The sequence below is a fragment of the Calypte anna genome, chromosome 5A (assembly GCF_003957555.1).
Source record: "Calypte anna isolate BGI_N300 chromosome 5A, bCalAnn1_v1.p, whole genome shotgun sequence".
In the NCBI taxonomy this organism is placed as follows: Eukaryota; Metazoa; Chordata; class Aves; order Apodiformes; family Trochilidae; genus Calypte; species Calypte anna.
In genome coordinates this window covers 27,434,573-27,452,260 of record NC_044251.1, presented here as the reverse complement: position 1 = coordinate 27,452,260, position 17,688 = coordinate 27,434,573, and the positions used below count along the sequence as shown (strand labels likewise).

Sequence of the window (17,688 nt, the reverse complement as noted above, 5' to 3'; positions counted from 1 at the left end):
GAAAACATCTGGGGCTGTGATGTGACTGGATACAGGGGAAAGGCAGTGCAGAGGGGAGAGTGAAGTGACACCTCCATGGAAACAACGAACCCAACTCACCTGCTGACGCAGTAGAAGGCAACCAATTTGAAGATATCCTCGAACACAAGGACAGATCCTTCCAGGTACAGGACTGAGGGAAAACACAAAAGACAGTCAGCAACTGGCTTTGGGGGGTTTGGCTCACATATCCTGTATGCTGTGATTGTCCAGTATTTGCATGGACTAATGTAAAGAAGCATCAAGAACTGGCTTCAGACAGCCAATTGACACGAGATTCTTCAGGGAACCACTAGAGAAGAAATGTGTCAGCCTAAATTTCTGAATGGTCAGCTCCAGATATCAGTATTGTGATAGTAATAGAAAAAATGGGAAAGAAAAAACCTCAGTTCACAGCCAAAGGGCTCATTACAAGCCCAACTCTAAGGATGTGCTGGTCTGCTGACCTCGTGACTCTCAGTGCTGGAATCTGGTTTGGTCTGGATGGACAAAGTGCTTTTAAGTAAAAAAAAGTAGAAATTACTCTTTCATTACTATGTGTGCAGCCTCTGACCTGGGTCATGCAGGCAGTATGAGCACAGCCTATTTGTGTCTCCCTCTCACTGAGTTACACAGCAACAGCACTTTCCTTCAAGCGACAAAATACAACCTACACCACATTGAATAGTTCTTCAACATCACCTCCTTTACAACAGCATGATATGGCATTGTGTAGCCCAAATCTCACATGCTATTATAGTGCTTGGCTACTAAACTAGAAAAAAACACTGCCTGGTGGAGAAAATTTCACATTGACTGATAACCCAAGGCAGAGAGAGAGATGGACCTGTAGGAGAGAGGTCTCCTCCTTTGCTTCTGCTTTACAGCCTCACAGATTATCTGTACCCATATGTACACACCACAAACAGACTCACATTTTTGAATACCAGGAATACCTGCTAAGTGGTGGTGAGAACATGAGCGTGGAGCTGTGCCATCAGGAGTCCTCAGGGAGCAGCACCAGATGAAGACCACAGCAGTGCCCACAGCTGCTCTGCATCTTCCTTCAGCATGTTTACCAGGCCACATTTCAGAGATGTGGCTGTGAAGCTCAGGTATCATGACTCAACTTCCTCGGTCTGCCATGATTCACAGCCCTGTGGCACCTCTCCAGCTCCTTGCCTTCCTGCCTGGGTATTTGTTGTCCCCAAGCAGGGCCCCCAGTGCCTGTGGGAGGGACACTGCCTAGCTTGCCTCTCCCCTGGCTCCTTCCTGCACTTGCTCTTGTTCTCCAACCTGCAGAGAATCCCACTGGAAGGAAATGTTTGAGCTTTTCTCTTTTGTTCAGCTTCACAGTTCAATCCCCAAACAAGGCATTTCCTCCTTTTACTTCTCCCTTTTTCCTAGTCCAGGCCCTGCAGGTTGCTATTTTGGGTTGAATACACCAATGTAGGCATTTCTTAGTGAGGCAAAAGCTATGAATTCTCAGAAGTCATTTATAACATCAGTTTGTGTTGGATCAGTACAAACAGAACAACTTCAGTTTGTGCACTGATATCAGACTGCAACATGCAATTTAAAGCATATTACTAGCAAAAAAATCCCTTCCCATTACTTTTCTCCCAGACTGGAAAAATAAATGTTCAGCAAGTTTTTTATTTTTCTGTAATAAGAATCATGTTTCAGTCAGGGATTTCTATTAAACATTCACCATGAGCAGTTCCATAGTTTGAAATCCATCTGTTTCACAGCTCTGACATAGGAAACAAAAATAAAGACAAAGCCCAGTACTGTTCCAGAGAATTAACCAAAACCCAAGAGTCTGAATCACTGGAATCTCCAGCACTTAAATAAATTCCTTTGTGCAGATGATGGTTTAAAGAATTTTTTTTTTTTTTTCTGTTAAGAACCGCATATCCGCTTTGGAATTCCAAACTGCAGGTGTACATAGGAGAGCAGGCTCCACCTGTACATGTTTACAGATGTAAATAAATCTCTTGGTTTGGGACTAATGTTTGTTTCCATGCCAGGAAGTTCTGCGTTTGAATTTTAGGCAGAAGAATATTAGTACAAGCCCTTCAGTGTCAGGAGTATGCACATGGAAGTGCCTTGTTAATGTATGGTTACTTGTCCTATTTATAGTTAAATAGCATAAACCACCACAAATCACCAGGAACTATATAGCTAGAACAGTCTAAGTACAAAAGCTGCTGGAGCTTAAGTTTTCAGTATGTGGTATATAGAAACTGGACTCTCTCTGGTCTGCTCTAGGAGGTCAGAGGGTCACAAATGTGAGTGTATCTGTAAGCAGACTGGAATTCATTGTACAGAGACCCACAACATGTAGATTTGGACATTTTTACCTCCACTGTCTTCTCCTCCTGAAAATTTATGGCAGTATAAATTTTGGCAGTGGCAGCATCAAGCAGACTGCACAAGACTATCATGGCCTTATCATGGAACTTGCTCCCAGCACCGTACCCATGGGAAAAGCCTTGCAATGTCCCGCGGTGAGGGTTTCTCTAGGGAGAAACTGTAATGCTTTTTCCTTAATCTGTTTTTATCCAGACTTCTGCTGACTACAATGCCTTGCTGTCACGTGGCAGATGATGGGTTCAGTTGAGGAATATCTCTTGTGGGAATGGCTGTCATTCACTTGTGGAGACCATTAAGTGGGTCTTCCTTGCTGCATTGTTCCGATTCTTGGAAAGAACAATATAACTTGCAGAAAATAGCTTGAAGGAAATAGCAAGTTTATACAACTAAAATGTCTCCCTGCTACCTGCTGGGGACAAAGTATCTCTCCTCCAGTGCCATTACTGCCCTCAGGGCACCCTGCTCTGAGAAGACAGTCAGGTGCTTTTTTGTCGCTGTGGATGTGCTATGGATAGCTGAGGATATTTCCCTGACATAAGCACTGCTGCTCACAGAGGGATCATGATGTTGCCATTTATAGGAACTCATGACTTTTGCAAAAGCCACAAGCAGACACTGTTCTGCCAAAGCTCTGTAATCTTGCTGAAAACTGCAGTAACAAAATTCAACTTTTTTAGACTCATAAAACTATATCCGGGGCACCTGAAAAGCAAGGAAGTATCTGTGTCTCACCAGAACAGTGTCAGGATGTCAAGAATATAATCAAAGGCAACAGCAAAAATAGTCTGGCTTCTGTGAACCAAACGTATTGCTACACCATATTGAGTTTCACCTGATACTTAGAAGCCCCCAGGAAAAAAGTGACTTTACAGAAATAAAAGGGGAAAAGTGTAGATCACTTGGGCAATTCTGAGTGGTCTGAAACAAAGGTATCAGAATTAAATGAAAATTTTTAATAGGTGATGGAACCACTCTTTTTACAAATTAGTGGTTCACAGTTGATCTGTTTTGTGTCCTCAACTCAGAAAGGGAACAGGACATACCCACATTATGAACTGCTATAAATATTTATGATTATCTCATCTTTCCCTTTACTATGCCAACATGCTCTGAAAAGTGCCAGTTTCAGACTCTAACTAGAATCTCTCTTGATGTTTTCTTCACTCTTTGCATCTCCCCATCATTTCTCCATTCAGATGCTGTTGGTTTTGAGTCACACGGTCCCTGAGCATTCTGCCTTCCTTTCCTCTTTAATTTTTCCCTGTAGAATTTTGTTTGCTAGTGCTGTTGTCACATGGACAAATCAGCCCAATTTCCATCTTCCTACTGCTTACATAGGCTCACGGGACCCAATTACTTCAGCTTCTTCTTCTCTAATGGTTCAGTTAGTCCGATTCACTGTTTATTATATCTATATAATCCTTCAGAGACATCTGAATTCAAAGAAATGAATTTAATCCTTATTCTATAGGACTTGGGTTGATACAGGACTGCTGACAACACAACCATCCTCATAAGTCCTACTTGGATGTACTTGAGATGATCTTATCTTTCCAGATTCTGTCAGACTGTGAGACTTGTAATTATAGGAGTGATTCCACTTCCTATTTTGATTTTAAGATTTAGGATTATAACTCCACAGTGTCCTAAACAGACCTCTTACAGGTATTTCCCTGCTTTGACAAATTTCTGGCTCAAAACACATTTGCCATGACCTTGCTGACAGTGAGCTTTGCAGTAAGCAGCACTGGCCAGCTTTGCTGTTCTCCTACCCTCAGCCCTTTACTCGCTATAAAGAGGGGATCAGTACAAGGTAAAAGTTTCCTACTTCCTACATCTGGTTGCTGACGTTTGGGTATCAGTTTCTTGCCCCTGTGTATTATAATAGAAGTCTGCAGTGACTGCCACAGCCCCAGTGCTGAGGTGGATGTGTTTGTTGTAATCCACTGTGCTTGTTGTACCTGCTGTGCTTCAGAGAGCTGTGTGAGGGTGTGATGTAATTCCTTCAGATTATTGCTTCAGTTCCCTGATCATGTGCAAATCTCCTTCTGGTGCTTATGCATGGACTAGGCTGGTGGTGGTATTAAGAGACAGAGCTTTAGCTGGATAGAGGGAAATTTAGATCACAGTAGTAGAAGTCCTTATGGTGTTTGTGGTATCTTTCTGCCACAGCTCTCTTTGTTTGAAAGTTCCTAATATCTGTCCATGGTATTGGTTCATGTATTACTTTTTTATGACCTTCTAGAGAATACTGTATGGCCTTCAAGTTCCGTATTCTTGTAAAACACTGTCACCATTTATCTGTTCTCTCTTCTCAAGGTCTTTTTATTTCTGAAATCTGACTTCTCAGCTTCTTCTATATGATGTCTAAACTGTAATTTCCTTTTTTGTTTTACAGTTCTAGACTGTCTTGGGCAACCCACGTCTGTTTCGTTTTTCTTGCATTTGATGGTGATTCTTCTGTGAAACTGTCAGTATTTTCTATTTTCTTCCTCATTAAGGAACAACAGAAACTTTCCAGTCCTGGACTTCTGCCAGAGTATTCTCTTGTGCATTAAGCTAACACTTTCATATAGGATTTAAATTTTATGGTTTCCTACAGAGTTTAATCCTTCTGCCCATGATAAAAAAAAATCACTTACTGATCGAAGTTCCTAGGAAATTGAAACTAATGAATTATGAAAGTGATATAGCGTTCATAAGCTTGGGTCTTGAGTGTAAGAGAAATATATTTTTAAACTACATGTTCCACAGAATAGAATTGTACTGTGCAGAATAAAATTAATGCTGCTTTATAGACTAAGGAAATAGGGGTTGCTCAGCTAGGAGAAGAGGAGGCTCTGAGGTGACCTTATAGCAGTCTTCCAATATCTGAAGGGGGCCTACAAGAAAGCTGGGGTAGGGCTTTTTACAGGGATGTGTAGTGAGAGGACAAGGGGAAATGGTTTAAAGCTTGAAGAGGGAAGATTTAGGTTACACATTAGGAATAAATTCTTTAATTTGAAGACAGTGAGACACTGGCACAGGTTACCCAAGGAAGTTGTGGCTACCCCTCCCTGGAAGTGTTCAAGGCCAGGTTGGATGAGCAACCTGATCTAGTGGAAAGTGTCCCTGCCCATGCAGGGGGGTTGGAACTAGATGATCTTTAAGGTCTCTTTCAATCCAAGCCATTTTATGATGCTATGATTGTAAATAAGAGGCAAAACACAGGCTTTGCACTCTTCTCAGGTTGGGACAGAATAGGGGTGATGCCCTCAGATGAATTCACTGTTTCCCTGTGCATGTCCATATCCTGATGCAAAGAAAAAGGACCATCGTCACCTCTAACAGCCACAGGGATCTTGGCCACTTCACTGACCTTTGGCTCATCCAGATTTGCCAGTGAGGTGGGCAGCACTTGGTGTCCACTCAGATTTTATGCCTTTAGTTCAGCACTCTTGCTACCTCCTGGTCTTGTTTCCTCAGCTGCAGGATGCTTGAGCAGAAACGTTGTACAGTCATTTCACTCCTCTGAATAGTGCTTCACAGGAGCTGAGAGGGCTGCCCTCAAGGGTACTTCCAACAGCTTATCCAGATAAAAGAAAAGTGAGGCAGCCCCTCTGTGCTTTCCTTACAGGAATCAATGCGAACAGTCATGGCAGGTTCATGGGCACTGCCAGCTATTTCAGGGGTTAAGAGCTGAGTACATACAGTCTGGCACATGGCTGTTCTCTTTCAAAGCATTTGCCTTCCTTGTCAGATCTTTGCCCTGCATCACCTTTTCAGTGCTGGAATAAACACCTTAAAGCTTGTAGATGTTCCATGCATGGCTTGCACTGCTTCTTCAGATAGACTGGGGAGACCCAGGACATGGAGGTGTTGGAGAAAGTCCTAAGGAGGACCATGAAGATGATCAGAGGGCTGGAGCACCTCTCCTATGAAGACAGTCTGAGAGAGTTGTTCAGTTGAGAAGAGCAGGTTCTGGGGAGACCTTATAGCAGCCTTCCAGTACCAGTAGGGGTCTACAAGAAAGCTAGGGAGGGACTTTTTGCAAGGGCTTGTAGTGATAGAAAAAGGGGTAATGGCTTTAAATTGAAAGAGGGTGGATTTAGGTTCGACTTGAGGTAGAAATTCTTCCCTATAAGGGTGGTGAGACACTGGAACCTTGGATGTGTTCATGGCCAGATTGGATGAGGCTTTGAGCAACCTGGTCTAGTGTGATGTGTCCCTGTCCACGGCAGGGGGGTTGGAACTAGATGATCTTTAAGGTCCCTTCTAACCCAAACCATTCTGTGATTCTATGATATGGCTGAAAAGACAAACTAAATATAGATACTCACAAGATGCTCTCAGAAGGCAAATTTCTTTGGTAAAACTTTGTAAAATAAGTTAAGCTTTCAAATATATGAAGGGTCTCTACTGTGCCTCATGTGACAGGAAGAACACTGTGACTTGAAATCCTGGGGTTTGGTTCTTAGTAACAATTTCCAGGTAGTATAGATAAACTTGAGAACAAATCCTTATGTGAAAAATATAAGTTATCATACTGTTGCTTTTTGTTAGGAACCATTTTTTCTCATTTATTTTGAAGGTAAGTTTATTTCAGTCTCTGAAACACATCACAAAATACCAGAGAGTTAAGGTTAATCATATAGAAAAAGGAAGTTTTCTGAATATTTTAAGGGTAGATGTCCAGTACCCAAAACCACATTCTCTACAACAGACTTCCAGGAAGGAAGACCACACTTTCCAAGAATGAATGATGAAAGGGACTAACCCACTCTGAAACAGCAGAGGTCAATAGGGTGAAAAACGTGAAAGGAAAAAATGATATTTGTGTTTCTGAGAGCTGTGGTCCCACCTAATTGCCAACCTGGTGGACGCTCTTTTGATTCTCACTCTTCTGAGTAGAGTGGATTGCACTCTAAATGACCTTGAGGGTCCTAATCAAAGGCCAAGGTGTGAAGCCCTTACTACCCTTTTTATTTTAAGAAATATTTTATTTACCTCATTTACACCTCTAAATTCTTGTTTATTAAACTCTTTCTTAGTTTGCTGTTTATCTTCAAATAGCAAACAAAAAGGGCAAAAATTATACTTTGTTGCAGTTTAGCCACTGAGGTGAGGGGACTGGTATTACAGGTACCAATTTAAAGTAGCTGTTTTAGAACCAGTAAGAGGTTTTGGGTCATGTTCAAGGTACTAAGAAGAGTAGGGTAAGACAACATTATCCTAGAAAAGCATGCATAGTCTCTAGCTCTGATTATGCACAGATTTTGCATTATGCCTCTTGGAAGTGAAAAATAAGGCCAAAAAACAAAAAAGCCAAAGTGAGGATTAACAAAGCTAGCAAGACCCAGAGGGCTTCTTTCCAACATACTTTCCCTACATACAGTCCTATCAGTTTCAAGCCAAAAGTAAAAATGAGAATGTTTGCATGGAGACAAGGGAGGTAGCTCTTCAGAATGAAAGCTTAAAAAAAAGGAAAAAACCCCATCAGCTATAAGCAAACAATGATTCCCAAATAACCTGTAAACCACACAGAAACCTGGCTCTGTTAAATGCAGAAAAAACAGCTGCACAACAGTCTTAAAACATAAGAACAGTTTGTGTTTTTAAAATAGCAGCACGCCAAATGAGCAGGAATTGGGGAGATGTTATGCTTTCCTTGTGCAGAGAAATTATGAACTTGCATAACAGGTTATAAATTGTGTCTTCTTACCATGCTTTACCATATCCCCGAAGCCCTCAGTCAAAACAAGGCTATGGGCTTCCACTTCAAAGTAGTCTCTGGAGTGGGGACTCTTTGACCCTAACTCAACTTTCAGGGTTAATAGCAATGGGGATAACGGAGAACTGATCCTTACCAAGCAGACTGACCTTGGAAAGATTATGTTAGACATCCTTGGGGGACTAGATATCATTTAGTCTCTATCTCAAATCAAACCACACACAATAGACCAGACAACAATAATATCTCTTGTGCCCTTATAATAGGCCACATAGAGGTGTGGAGGCTGAAATCCAGCAGAAAGCAAAAGTAAAGCGGAATTCCTTGAGCTGGAGTCCAGGGCTGATCAGACCTGCTCAGTGATAGGTCTTTCATGCCAGAAAGCTCCATCAGTGATGGTAAACTTTTCTTTCTAATGAAACACATGCATAAACAGGGAAAATTAGCCTATGCTGAGCTCTGGGTGATGCAGGCAGTTTGTTATCTGAGTCTGAGGGTGGCTAATCTGAAGACAACTAGGGTAGCTCTACATCTTCAGAGCTGTCACACAGACACACAGTAGGCAGCAAAAGGAACCATTTTAAAAGGTAACATTTGTCATCTACTCTCCTTAATGAAAAGGTGCCTACCACACCAAATAGCAGTCATTTACTATGGGAAAATAGGATACTGCACTGTGTGTCTAGAGGCCTCCTTATATGCAATTAAACTGCTTAAAATTTGAAGCTTAAGTTTGACTAGATAGAGGCTTTTCCATCTTCCCCTGCTGAAAATACACTAACTTTTATTCATTGATTGGCTAATCCTTGAAAAATGTATTCTCAGACAAGTTATACTGCTGAAATGTATTATTTCTTTAACTGAGATGGAATTAGGGATATCAGCCTTTTTTTTTTTTTTTTTTTTTTTTTTTGCAAGAGAAGGGAAGAGCTCTCCCAAGAGCTTTGATAACTGCTATTATTTTTTCCAGGACATTACTGCTTTTTTCAGGTTAGTCAGGCCCAGAGCTGACAGCATTTTCTTTGCCTCAATCACACACTTCATCATGCAACAATAAAGGAAAACACTTCTATTCAGACATTTTTGTATGCTTTTTGTGTAGCCTGACAGGCAATTCTGCTGCCACACTGTGAAGGAAACCAATTTTTCCACTTCAGAGAAGTGTTGGCACCTCACTGCTGACAAAAGTCAAGTGCTCAGCAGGCAAAAGGCCCTTCTGCAGACCAGCAACTAAAGTGCTGGCCAGGAGCTGAACTTGTTCAGGACTGGTGGTATGTGGCTGGCTGGGCCCCTTCAGTAACCTGTGCCTCAGCACTCAGTCTATAAAATGGATGCAAAAACATCATCTTCCTTGGGAAAGTTCAGCTGAATTCAGCCTTTCAGGCTGAACTCACCTGAAACCTTGCTTCTGCCTCTCCTCGGGACAGTGCCTACAGCCTTTTCCATCTATGTGTGTTCATGAGTCTGCAGTACCCTAACTACTGATGGGGTTGCCTTCTATATATATATATATTCAGTAAAATCATATTCTATAGTAAATCTGAAGCTGAAGGTACATCCTTTCTGGCTGGTAGATGAGTCTCTGGGGTGGTTCATGAGGTGGTTGCCATGGCAGTCCCCTCTTTATCTGCTTTTTTGCTGAATAGCAGCATGGGATATAAAAAACCCAAAGAAATTACTTGATCTTTTCACTCTGTAATGTCAGGTTTAGCTTCTCATCTGTTCAAAGGAAATTAGAACTATAAATAATCCTCTCCCGCTTTTCATGCCTTAGTTTACAGTATAAAGAATTCTTCTTTCTGTTGTTGAAAGCTGCAAGGTTTTCACTTAAGGAAGCCAAACGCTTTGGATAAAGTGAACATTTATAAAAGAACTGTGGTACCATGAGTGTGATAGTAGATGTAACTGAATGTGCTCTCTGATGGGCCCTTATGCCTGCCCTCTGATAAACCAAAGGCTTTCTCCAAAGGTTAGACTCAAGAAGGACAAGTTGTACATTTACTCCTTGGACTGGCTACCTCCAACTGAGAAGTCCCTTTACCACCTGTGCAAAACCATCCCAGGAGCCATGCAGTGCCATTAGCTCCACGTGATGAAGTCTATTTCAGCCTGCAGCAAGCTTACCTCTGCAGTATGCTGAAGGACATAGAATTGCATCTATAGAGCATTACTGGGCCTTTTCAAGCATTCCAGTTAATTCAACTGGAAATGTGCATTATACAGACTATGATCTCTTCTTTGCCCCATACACAAGGTCTCTACCAAAGAAAAGAAGCTTGGGGGAGATCAAAGGTGAAACACTAACCTGGGAAATATTTATGTTTTGTTTACCATTTTTCACCACCATCCCTCTGTAAATCTTAGCAGTATTTCTCTCAGAACCCGGGACTTAGAGAATGGGAACTACTTTTGTTGCTTTTCTGAGGCATCTGCCTCTAAGAACTATCAGCCCTGAGGTTGCCCTCACACTGTCACAGTCTCACTGGCTGGTTCTCTCTCATGGGATCACTCAGGCTGGCAGGGACCCCAGGAGGTCTCAAGTCCAAACCTCTGTTCAAGGTAGGGTCAGCCATGAGGTCAAATCAAATTGCTCAAGGCTTCACTCAGCCCTGTATTGAAAACCTCCCATGAAAATATGGAAGTGCTACCCAAATAAAAGGCTTCATCTTAGAAATCAGTGTCACAAATACCAGCACATACTTCAGTTTGTTCCCTTTAGCTATGAAGTGAAAGATCACATGTTTCTGACCTCAGTCAGTACCACAGATTTTCACCTTTTCCATCTCCATCCCAGTTCAGAAGAGATTTTAAAAAAAGTAATTTAAGTTAATTTAAAAAATGGGAGATTGTCTTCCTATTGGATGTTTTCCTATATCTTCTGTTTTTTCAGTCTTCAAGAAATTTTAAGGTTACATATTTAGGTTTTTGTCTGCAATTGTGGGGGTCATTTCTCTTTGTGGGGAAAAAAAAAAATTAAAATATGCCAATACCTGATCAACCACTCTGTTAAGAATTTTTTCCTAATACCTAACCTAAACCTCCCCTGGCAGAGCTTAAGTCCATGTCCTCTTGTCTTGCTGAGAGTTGCCTGGGAAAAGAGACCAACCCCCGCCTGGCTACACCCTCCTTTCAGGGAGTTGTAGAGAGTGATGAGGTCTCCCCTGAGCCTCCTCTTCTCCAGACTGAACACCCCCAGCTTCCTCAGCCCTTCCTCACAGGACTTGTGCTGGATCCCTTTACAGCCTCCTTGCTCTTCTCTGGACCCGCTCCAGTACCTCAATATCCTTCCATATATATATATATATATCCTTCTCAATACATATCCTTCTCAATATCCACATAGTGCTTGAAGCTGCTGACCCATGAGGCAGGGACACAGACAGGAATTTGCATCCTTTGCACCTGAGATCTGCCACCATTCCAGGTGTGCTCACCGCAGGCTGGCTGGGCTGTGCAGACCAGGACTTTCAGCAGCTTTCTTTAGAGCTAAGCCTGCAAACTGAACAAAGTCCACCTCCATTTACTCTAATGCCCTCCTGTAAACGTACTGCTCCCTGGTTACTGGTTTATTACCATCTCTTACTGCTATAGGAGACGGATTGACTGCACATGCCCTTTGTATCCTTCAAATGGCAGTAGTCTACAATAAAAAACTCACACACACACCCATATGCCTGGGAAGGAGGAACTGAAGTGTAGAAGTGGGACAAAGTCAGCTTTGAGAGTTAAGATTGCTTTCACAGCATTAGACTGAACCTATTTCGGATTATTAAGGCAAGAAAGTAGATTGTGAAATCTTAGCCCTTAAATAATCTCTTCCCTTTTAAAATTGATTTCACCCTTCCTAAAACACCGTGTGTGAATGAACACATTTGCTTGTCTAAATTGCTGTGTTGCCTGCCCAATAAGACCTGCATTCCTGACACCTCTAGAGCAGCTGTAACTCTTCTTTCTGTCCTGATGGACAGAGGTGGTAGATGTACAAAGCAGCCAAGTCCTCATGAGCAGTCATGGTGGAGATGTCTCCTTTGGTTAAAGCAGTCATAGAACCAACCAGGCAGGCAAACTGCTGCCGTGTGCTTTGAGTTGTGGCCTTCTCCTAAATTCCTGCTCTGTCTCAAGCCTTTCATAGCAGGCTCCAGCCTGTACTTCCTGAGCTTGGATTAACTTTAAGAAAGGCCAAATAAGGTGACCAGGGCAGGACATTTTTGTTTTTTATAAACATCCTTTTTGCTACCAGCAATACTTGGTGATTACTCTTAAACTGATTTTGAGGGCAATAACTGCCCGTGTCTTTTCTGTCAAGGTATATTGTGTGTCCTTAACACAAGCCCATACCTTATAACCTGAAGTGCAGCTGCTGGTCATTTGCTAGAGATTGAATATAATCCACTATGTCCAATGTCACTATATCTCATCTTTCAAAGGTGGCCTTAATCGTGATCTGGACATTTCTATATTACTTGGAGACAATTTATTTTGATTTTTCTATCTGATCATGTTAAAGTTATTTCAAGACCTCTGTTATGCTCCAGCTCATTTAGTGTTTCCCTCTAAACAAGCTGAGAGGATCAGAGTTTCAATTTAAATCTCAGGATTTTCTTGTAATAAATGAAGTTACCACAGTATAGACAAGGCTTCACTACAACCCACTCCTCCAGCTGCACACTCAGGTTGGCTCAGCATGTTGGAAGATGTGCTTCTGAACAGCTTGCAGTGCCTGGTGAGTATGGTTCCATGCAGGTATGGTTTAAATTAGGAAAAAGGATAGCAAATCCACAACATGGGTTCAGGTGAACAGCCTCAGGAAAATAAACCCTTAAGTGAGCAAAGCTAACTGCAGTGATGGGGGAAGCAGGATCAGGCCAGCCTCAAACCTCTTAGGACATGAGCCCAAGGAGTTCAGTACTGACTTGGCAAATCAATTCCATAGTTATTTCTTTAAATTTTTTAAAAACAACATGTTCTTTTTTATTCTGTGCAAATTCTTTTCAAATACTTCTGGTTAGTGGCATTTTGCACACTTGAAAAGGAAACACATCCTCCTTTTTTGGTACAGAAGAGCCTGGAAAACAATTACCACACATTCTGCAGCAGAGCAAATGTGCAAGATGTCTGAGAGGTATATGGTCAACTCATGTTTAATGAAATCCAATTATTTTTAGCTGTAATTCACATGATTCACCAGAAAAAGGGAAGCATTACAAGCATTACAGGGAGTTTATAGCACGAGAGCATTTTTTTGTTAAAGGACTTTACCCCATGGCATATATCTTCATAACTCTTTGTGAAAGTAGAAGCTACTGTCACTACCTGCACCAAGTGAACTATCATAGTCAGATACTTCTTCCAAGCTTGCAGTGTATTTTACTTCAAACATGCACATTTAATTTAAACATCTGGTTCTTTTGTTTTTAATACTCCTACAATGTGGAATGATTTCTGACTGTGCAACATACTTAAAGGGGAAAGAGAATATGGACCTGAGGTTAGAACCAGCTTGCTTGAGAAGATCCAAGAGTAGGAGTCAGCTAAGGAAATGGTGTTCAGCTCTTAAAGTATGCGAGGCCAGGGCTTCATTTTAGGATGAAGCAGAAGTAGGAGACAACTCTCAGAGCTGAAAATACAAAAAGTAGCCGATTTTAGCAGAGCTTGAGAAGAATCCTTCCAATGCTGCATTTCTAAATAGAAGAAATCTTGTAACAAGCCTTCTCTCTGGGAGATACTCACTGTTCTGAGCAGAAAGTAAGGGATCCTTCAGGACAAGAAGAAAAGACAGAGATTCAAGTCTTTGAAAATTATTTGGTTTCTCAGCTTTCTGATAAACCATATGCTATCTGCTGTTGGGTCTCTACCATACCTGCTGCTGCAACCAGGCCTATCCTTCCAGTTTCTTAAGGAATTAAAACCAAAGATGAAGAATCAGAAGAAAAACCTAAAAATCCAGTCTCTTCATTCTCCTGTTTTATGATTCTAAGGACTATAGAACAGATTGAAATTCCCCATGAAAGATGAAAACAGGTTTCTTACCTAGTGGTTTCTTTGGGGATTTCCATTTAAAAAAGAAATCACAATTAAATCCCCCTCAGAACACTATACTTCCCTAAATATTTCATTAAACATCAAAAAAGCAGATCTGACATGGGGAAAAGAAAGAGAAAACCAATGATTCACCATTACTTGGAAGTGCAGTGCTAGGAAGCTGGGGTTTTTTTTTCTTCATTGAATGGCCCTAAGGGCCATAAGTGGACCATAGGGGCTGGGCAGCAACCTCCACACCATCGTTATGACACTAGGCAAAACCTCTTCAGGTACTCTCTGAAAAGTATGAGATAGGCTTTTTGCAAATGGCTGAGCAGTAAAACTTGCTGTTTAAAGCTGCATATCTAGAAGTAAGAGATGGACATAACTGAAAAGATGGCACGGAGCCATCATGTCACCTCTAAAGATAGCTCATCCTCCCTTGTGTCACTTGTGAAGTTGAGATTGCACTGATTCCATATAAAAACCACAAGAAGCAGCTGGCAAGATGGGAGGGATTGCAACTTGAATTTTAACTGGAAGTGAGGATGTCTGTAAAATCTGAACTATAAATGTCAAGGTAAATTCAACATTTAGTTTACACCTGAATGTGTCAAGTCAGTCTAATGAGCTGAACCAAGGTAATGGGGAGAACTTGTTCCCACTTCTTCTAACCCTTTAGGGGGAGTCAGGTCTCAGACAGTAACAAACAGCTCTCCATGGGGCACGTTACACAGATCATTGCTTATGTGTCAACTCAGCAAGGAAATTCTAGGAGCAGGACAGCAAAATCAAACCTTATACAGCAGGGAAGGCAAGGGCACTGAACAGGCACCAGCTCCACTCCATACAGACTCAAAGAGCAGGATTCACGTCCCTGTTTATGATGTTCAGTGGCAAACTGAAGCCTCCATTTAGCAGCTACAGAAGAACTGAAGAGGAATTTCTGAAGTTAAAGACAAGATGCCTGGGAAAGCCCTGCAGGTCAACAGTGGTCCTTAAGCTATGCAGCTGATAGACTGTACACTCCCTCAGTAAGCATAACACCAAACTTTCAACAGACTTCCATTCCACAGCAAGAGAATGTCTCTGGTCTGCAGCTACTCACACAGGGTGGTCAGAGGTCTCCTACTCTGATGTTTACAGAATAGCAGGGAAGAGTGAAGGGCACTTCATTAACCTAACACAAGCAGACCTACCAGGGTACTTAGGAAGTCTTAATTATTTTAAAGTATTCAGACAATATAGATAAAGTTTATAAAGTAGTTGGAATAACACAGATACAATAAATCAAAGCCAATATATTAGATAACTCCAAGACACAGAAGATTTACCACCTTATATTCATTGTGTTGAGTTAGTGATAAATTAGAAACAGGAATCCTGTTTGAGAAACATGGCACAAAAATCTTTCTAGCGACGCTAGCTCAGAGTGAATTTTTTGTACCACATTCTACTTTGCCTCTCCTCAGAGAAACACATTTTATAGCACAGAACACAAGTCAAGAAGCAGTATTTCTATAAATGACATTTTCAGGATGGCAGGCTTCATTTTTTTAACTCCTATCCAAAGGAAAAACTTCAGTCATCAAAACCCAATTCACCACCATGCAAAACCTAAGCCCTAGGTGAATGTCAAATAACTAAATAAAGTTCCTTAATCCTGCGGCTAACCCTTGCCCTTGTATACTTAATCTGGACACCTGAAGTGGCAAAAGTTTTGCTGTTCCTGCCCTCACGCAGGAGCACTGAACGTGTGTTGCTGTCAAGGGGGAAGAAATAAGTCACAACCTTGACCAGCAGAAACACAAGTGTTCTAGCAGAGAGTAAAATATATACCCCAGGGAGCTGGCTTCAGGGAAGAGCTCAGTAGCAGGGGATGTGGATCAATTCATATCAATAAGTTGTGTGAAGTTATTTTGATGAACGCTTTCAAGTGCATGTTCCTGTGATTACCCTAAAATTCCTGTGCTTACAAATATTTATTGGAAAATGGAAGTAGTATGCATTACTTTACACCAAGGGCTGCATCACGTGTGGCTGACTGTGAACGGAATTAATTTTTGCTTGCTCATGGCAGACCTGGTCATTGGAGCAGAACCAGCACCAATACCACCAGCCCCAAGACTCCTCTGTGTCCCAGGAACAGTAAGGTCTTGAAAGCAGACTGATTGTTCAATATGACTGTATGAGATGCATGAAAAGGGAATGTAGAAGGTGTAGATGCCTGGCAGGCCCCAAATTCAGTGGCAGAAATAGAAACAGGGTCAGTGAGTTAACAAGGCTCAGTCTGTCAGTGCCTTGCACTTTGCTCAGGACTTGCACCTGGTGAAAGGCAGTTCCTCTTGCTTGATCAAAGTGCTGGCCTGCTCTTCTGGAGGTATTTTATTTTCCTGTTGTGAGACTGTAAGTTTTAACACAAGGTGAAAAACCACAGGGGAGCTGAGGTAAAGCAGCTGCAGGAAATATTAACAAAACTAGACCATAAAAGCAAGATCTGCTGCTGGTCCCAAGAGCAACCTGCTCATTTCAACTGAGTACATAAATAAAGGTGATCACAAGAGAATTCAGTACAACAGTCAGAGCAAGACTACAAAACGGAAAGAACTTACTTGATTTTTCTTCTTTAATGTTGTACTCTAGCACACTGGGAGCCTCATTCTGCACTGGCAGGCAGACTGCAAGGACCATGTTTTTCACATTAGCCTCTTTCCTAACCAAGAATATCTGAGAAAAAAGAAAAAGGAATCAAGACCTTAGTTACACAATGTGAGTTTCTGAATGGTATTTTTGTTCATTGGCAGTGAAGAATTTTATCAGTATAATCCACCTTCAAATGATCTTATTTTAGCTTTGTTCCACTTGGATGAACTTTATATGGAAAAAAAAAAAAAAAAGAATAAAGGAGTTGTTTCATCTGGGTAAAATTCAGACCTGTGAGGGAACCAACACAGTTTCTATCTATCACTGGTGTTGCATCTACGCCTAAGGCAACCTATTTCACTGACTGAGGAGCATAAAGCTGCACACATAATTTGTCAAGAGATCCTCCTCACAGAAGTGCCTTAAATCACAGATAATTCACCCTAAAATATCCCAGATGGGTCTAAAGCAAGAAAGTCATGGAGAGGGAAAGGATTCAAGTGTCCTCAAATTGGACATAAGGCCAAAGGCTCTGATTGCCACTGTCTCATGGCAGAGATTTTGCGTGGAACCAGAATATTATTCAGGCTGGCAGGGATCCCAGGAGGACTCTCATCCAACCTGCTGGTTGAAACCATGAGGACAGACCAAGTTCCTCAGAGCTTTGTCCAGACAAGTCTGGTGAATCTCTAAGACTGCACAACTTCTCCAGACTGCCTGTCCCACCATTTACTGTCCTCAGAGGTAGAAAGTGTTTCCCTGTACCCAGCCTGAACCCCTCTGGTTTCAATGTACATATGTACATAAGTAGCTTCTTGTCCTCTCACCATGCTGTGCTGAGCAGTCTGGCTCCATCTTCTCTGTGACCTCCCTGTAGGTACCAGAGAGCAGCAGCTGCACGATTCCCTCAAAGCTGTCTC

The 17,688-nt window shown here is 41.7% G+C and overlaps 1 protein-coding gene across 1 annotated transcript in view; it reads right to left on the bottom strand.

The window, feature by feature from the left end:
• Positions 1 to 17,688, bottom strand: part of LOC103527667 (ras and Rab interactor 3) — a 145,757-nt gene that overhangs the window by 23,787 nt on the left and 104,282 nt on the right. The window contains exons 20-21 of the mRNA XM_030452492.1: positions 16,738 to 16,852; positions 100 to 172 (exon numbers count right to left, since the gene is read on the bottom strand). Of these exons, the coding sequence (XP_030308352.1) occupies positions 100 to 172; positions 16,738 to 16,852 (188 nt within the window). The remainder of the gene's footprint in view (positions 1 to 99; positions 173 to 16,737; positions 16,853 to 17,688) is intronic.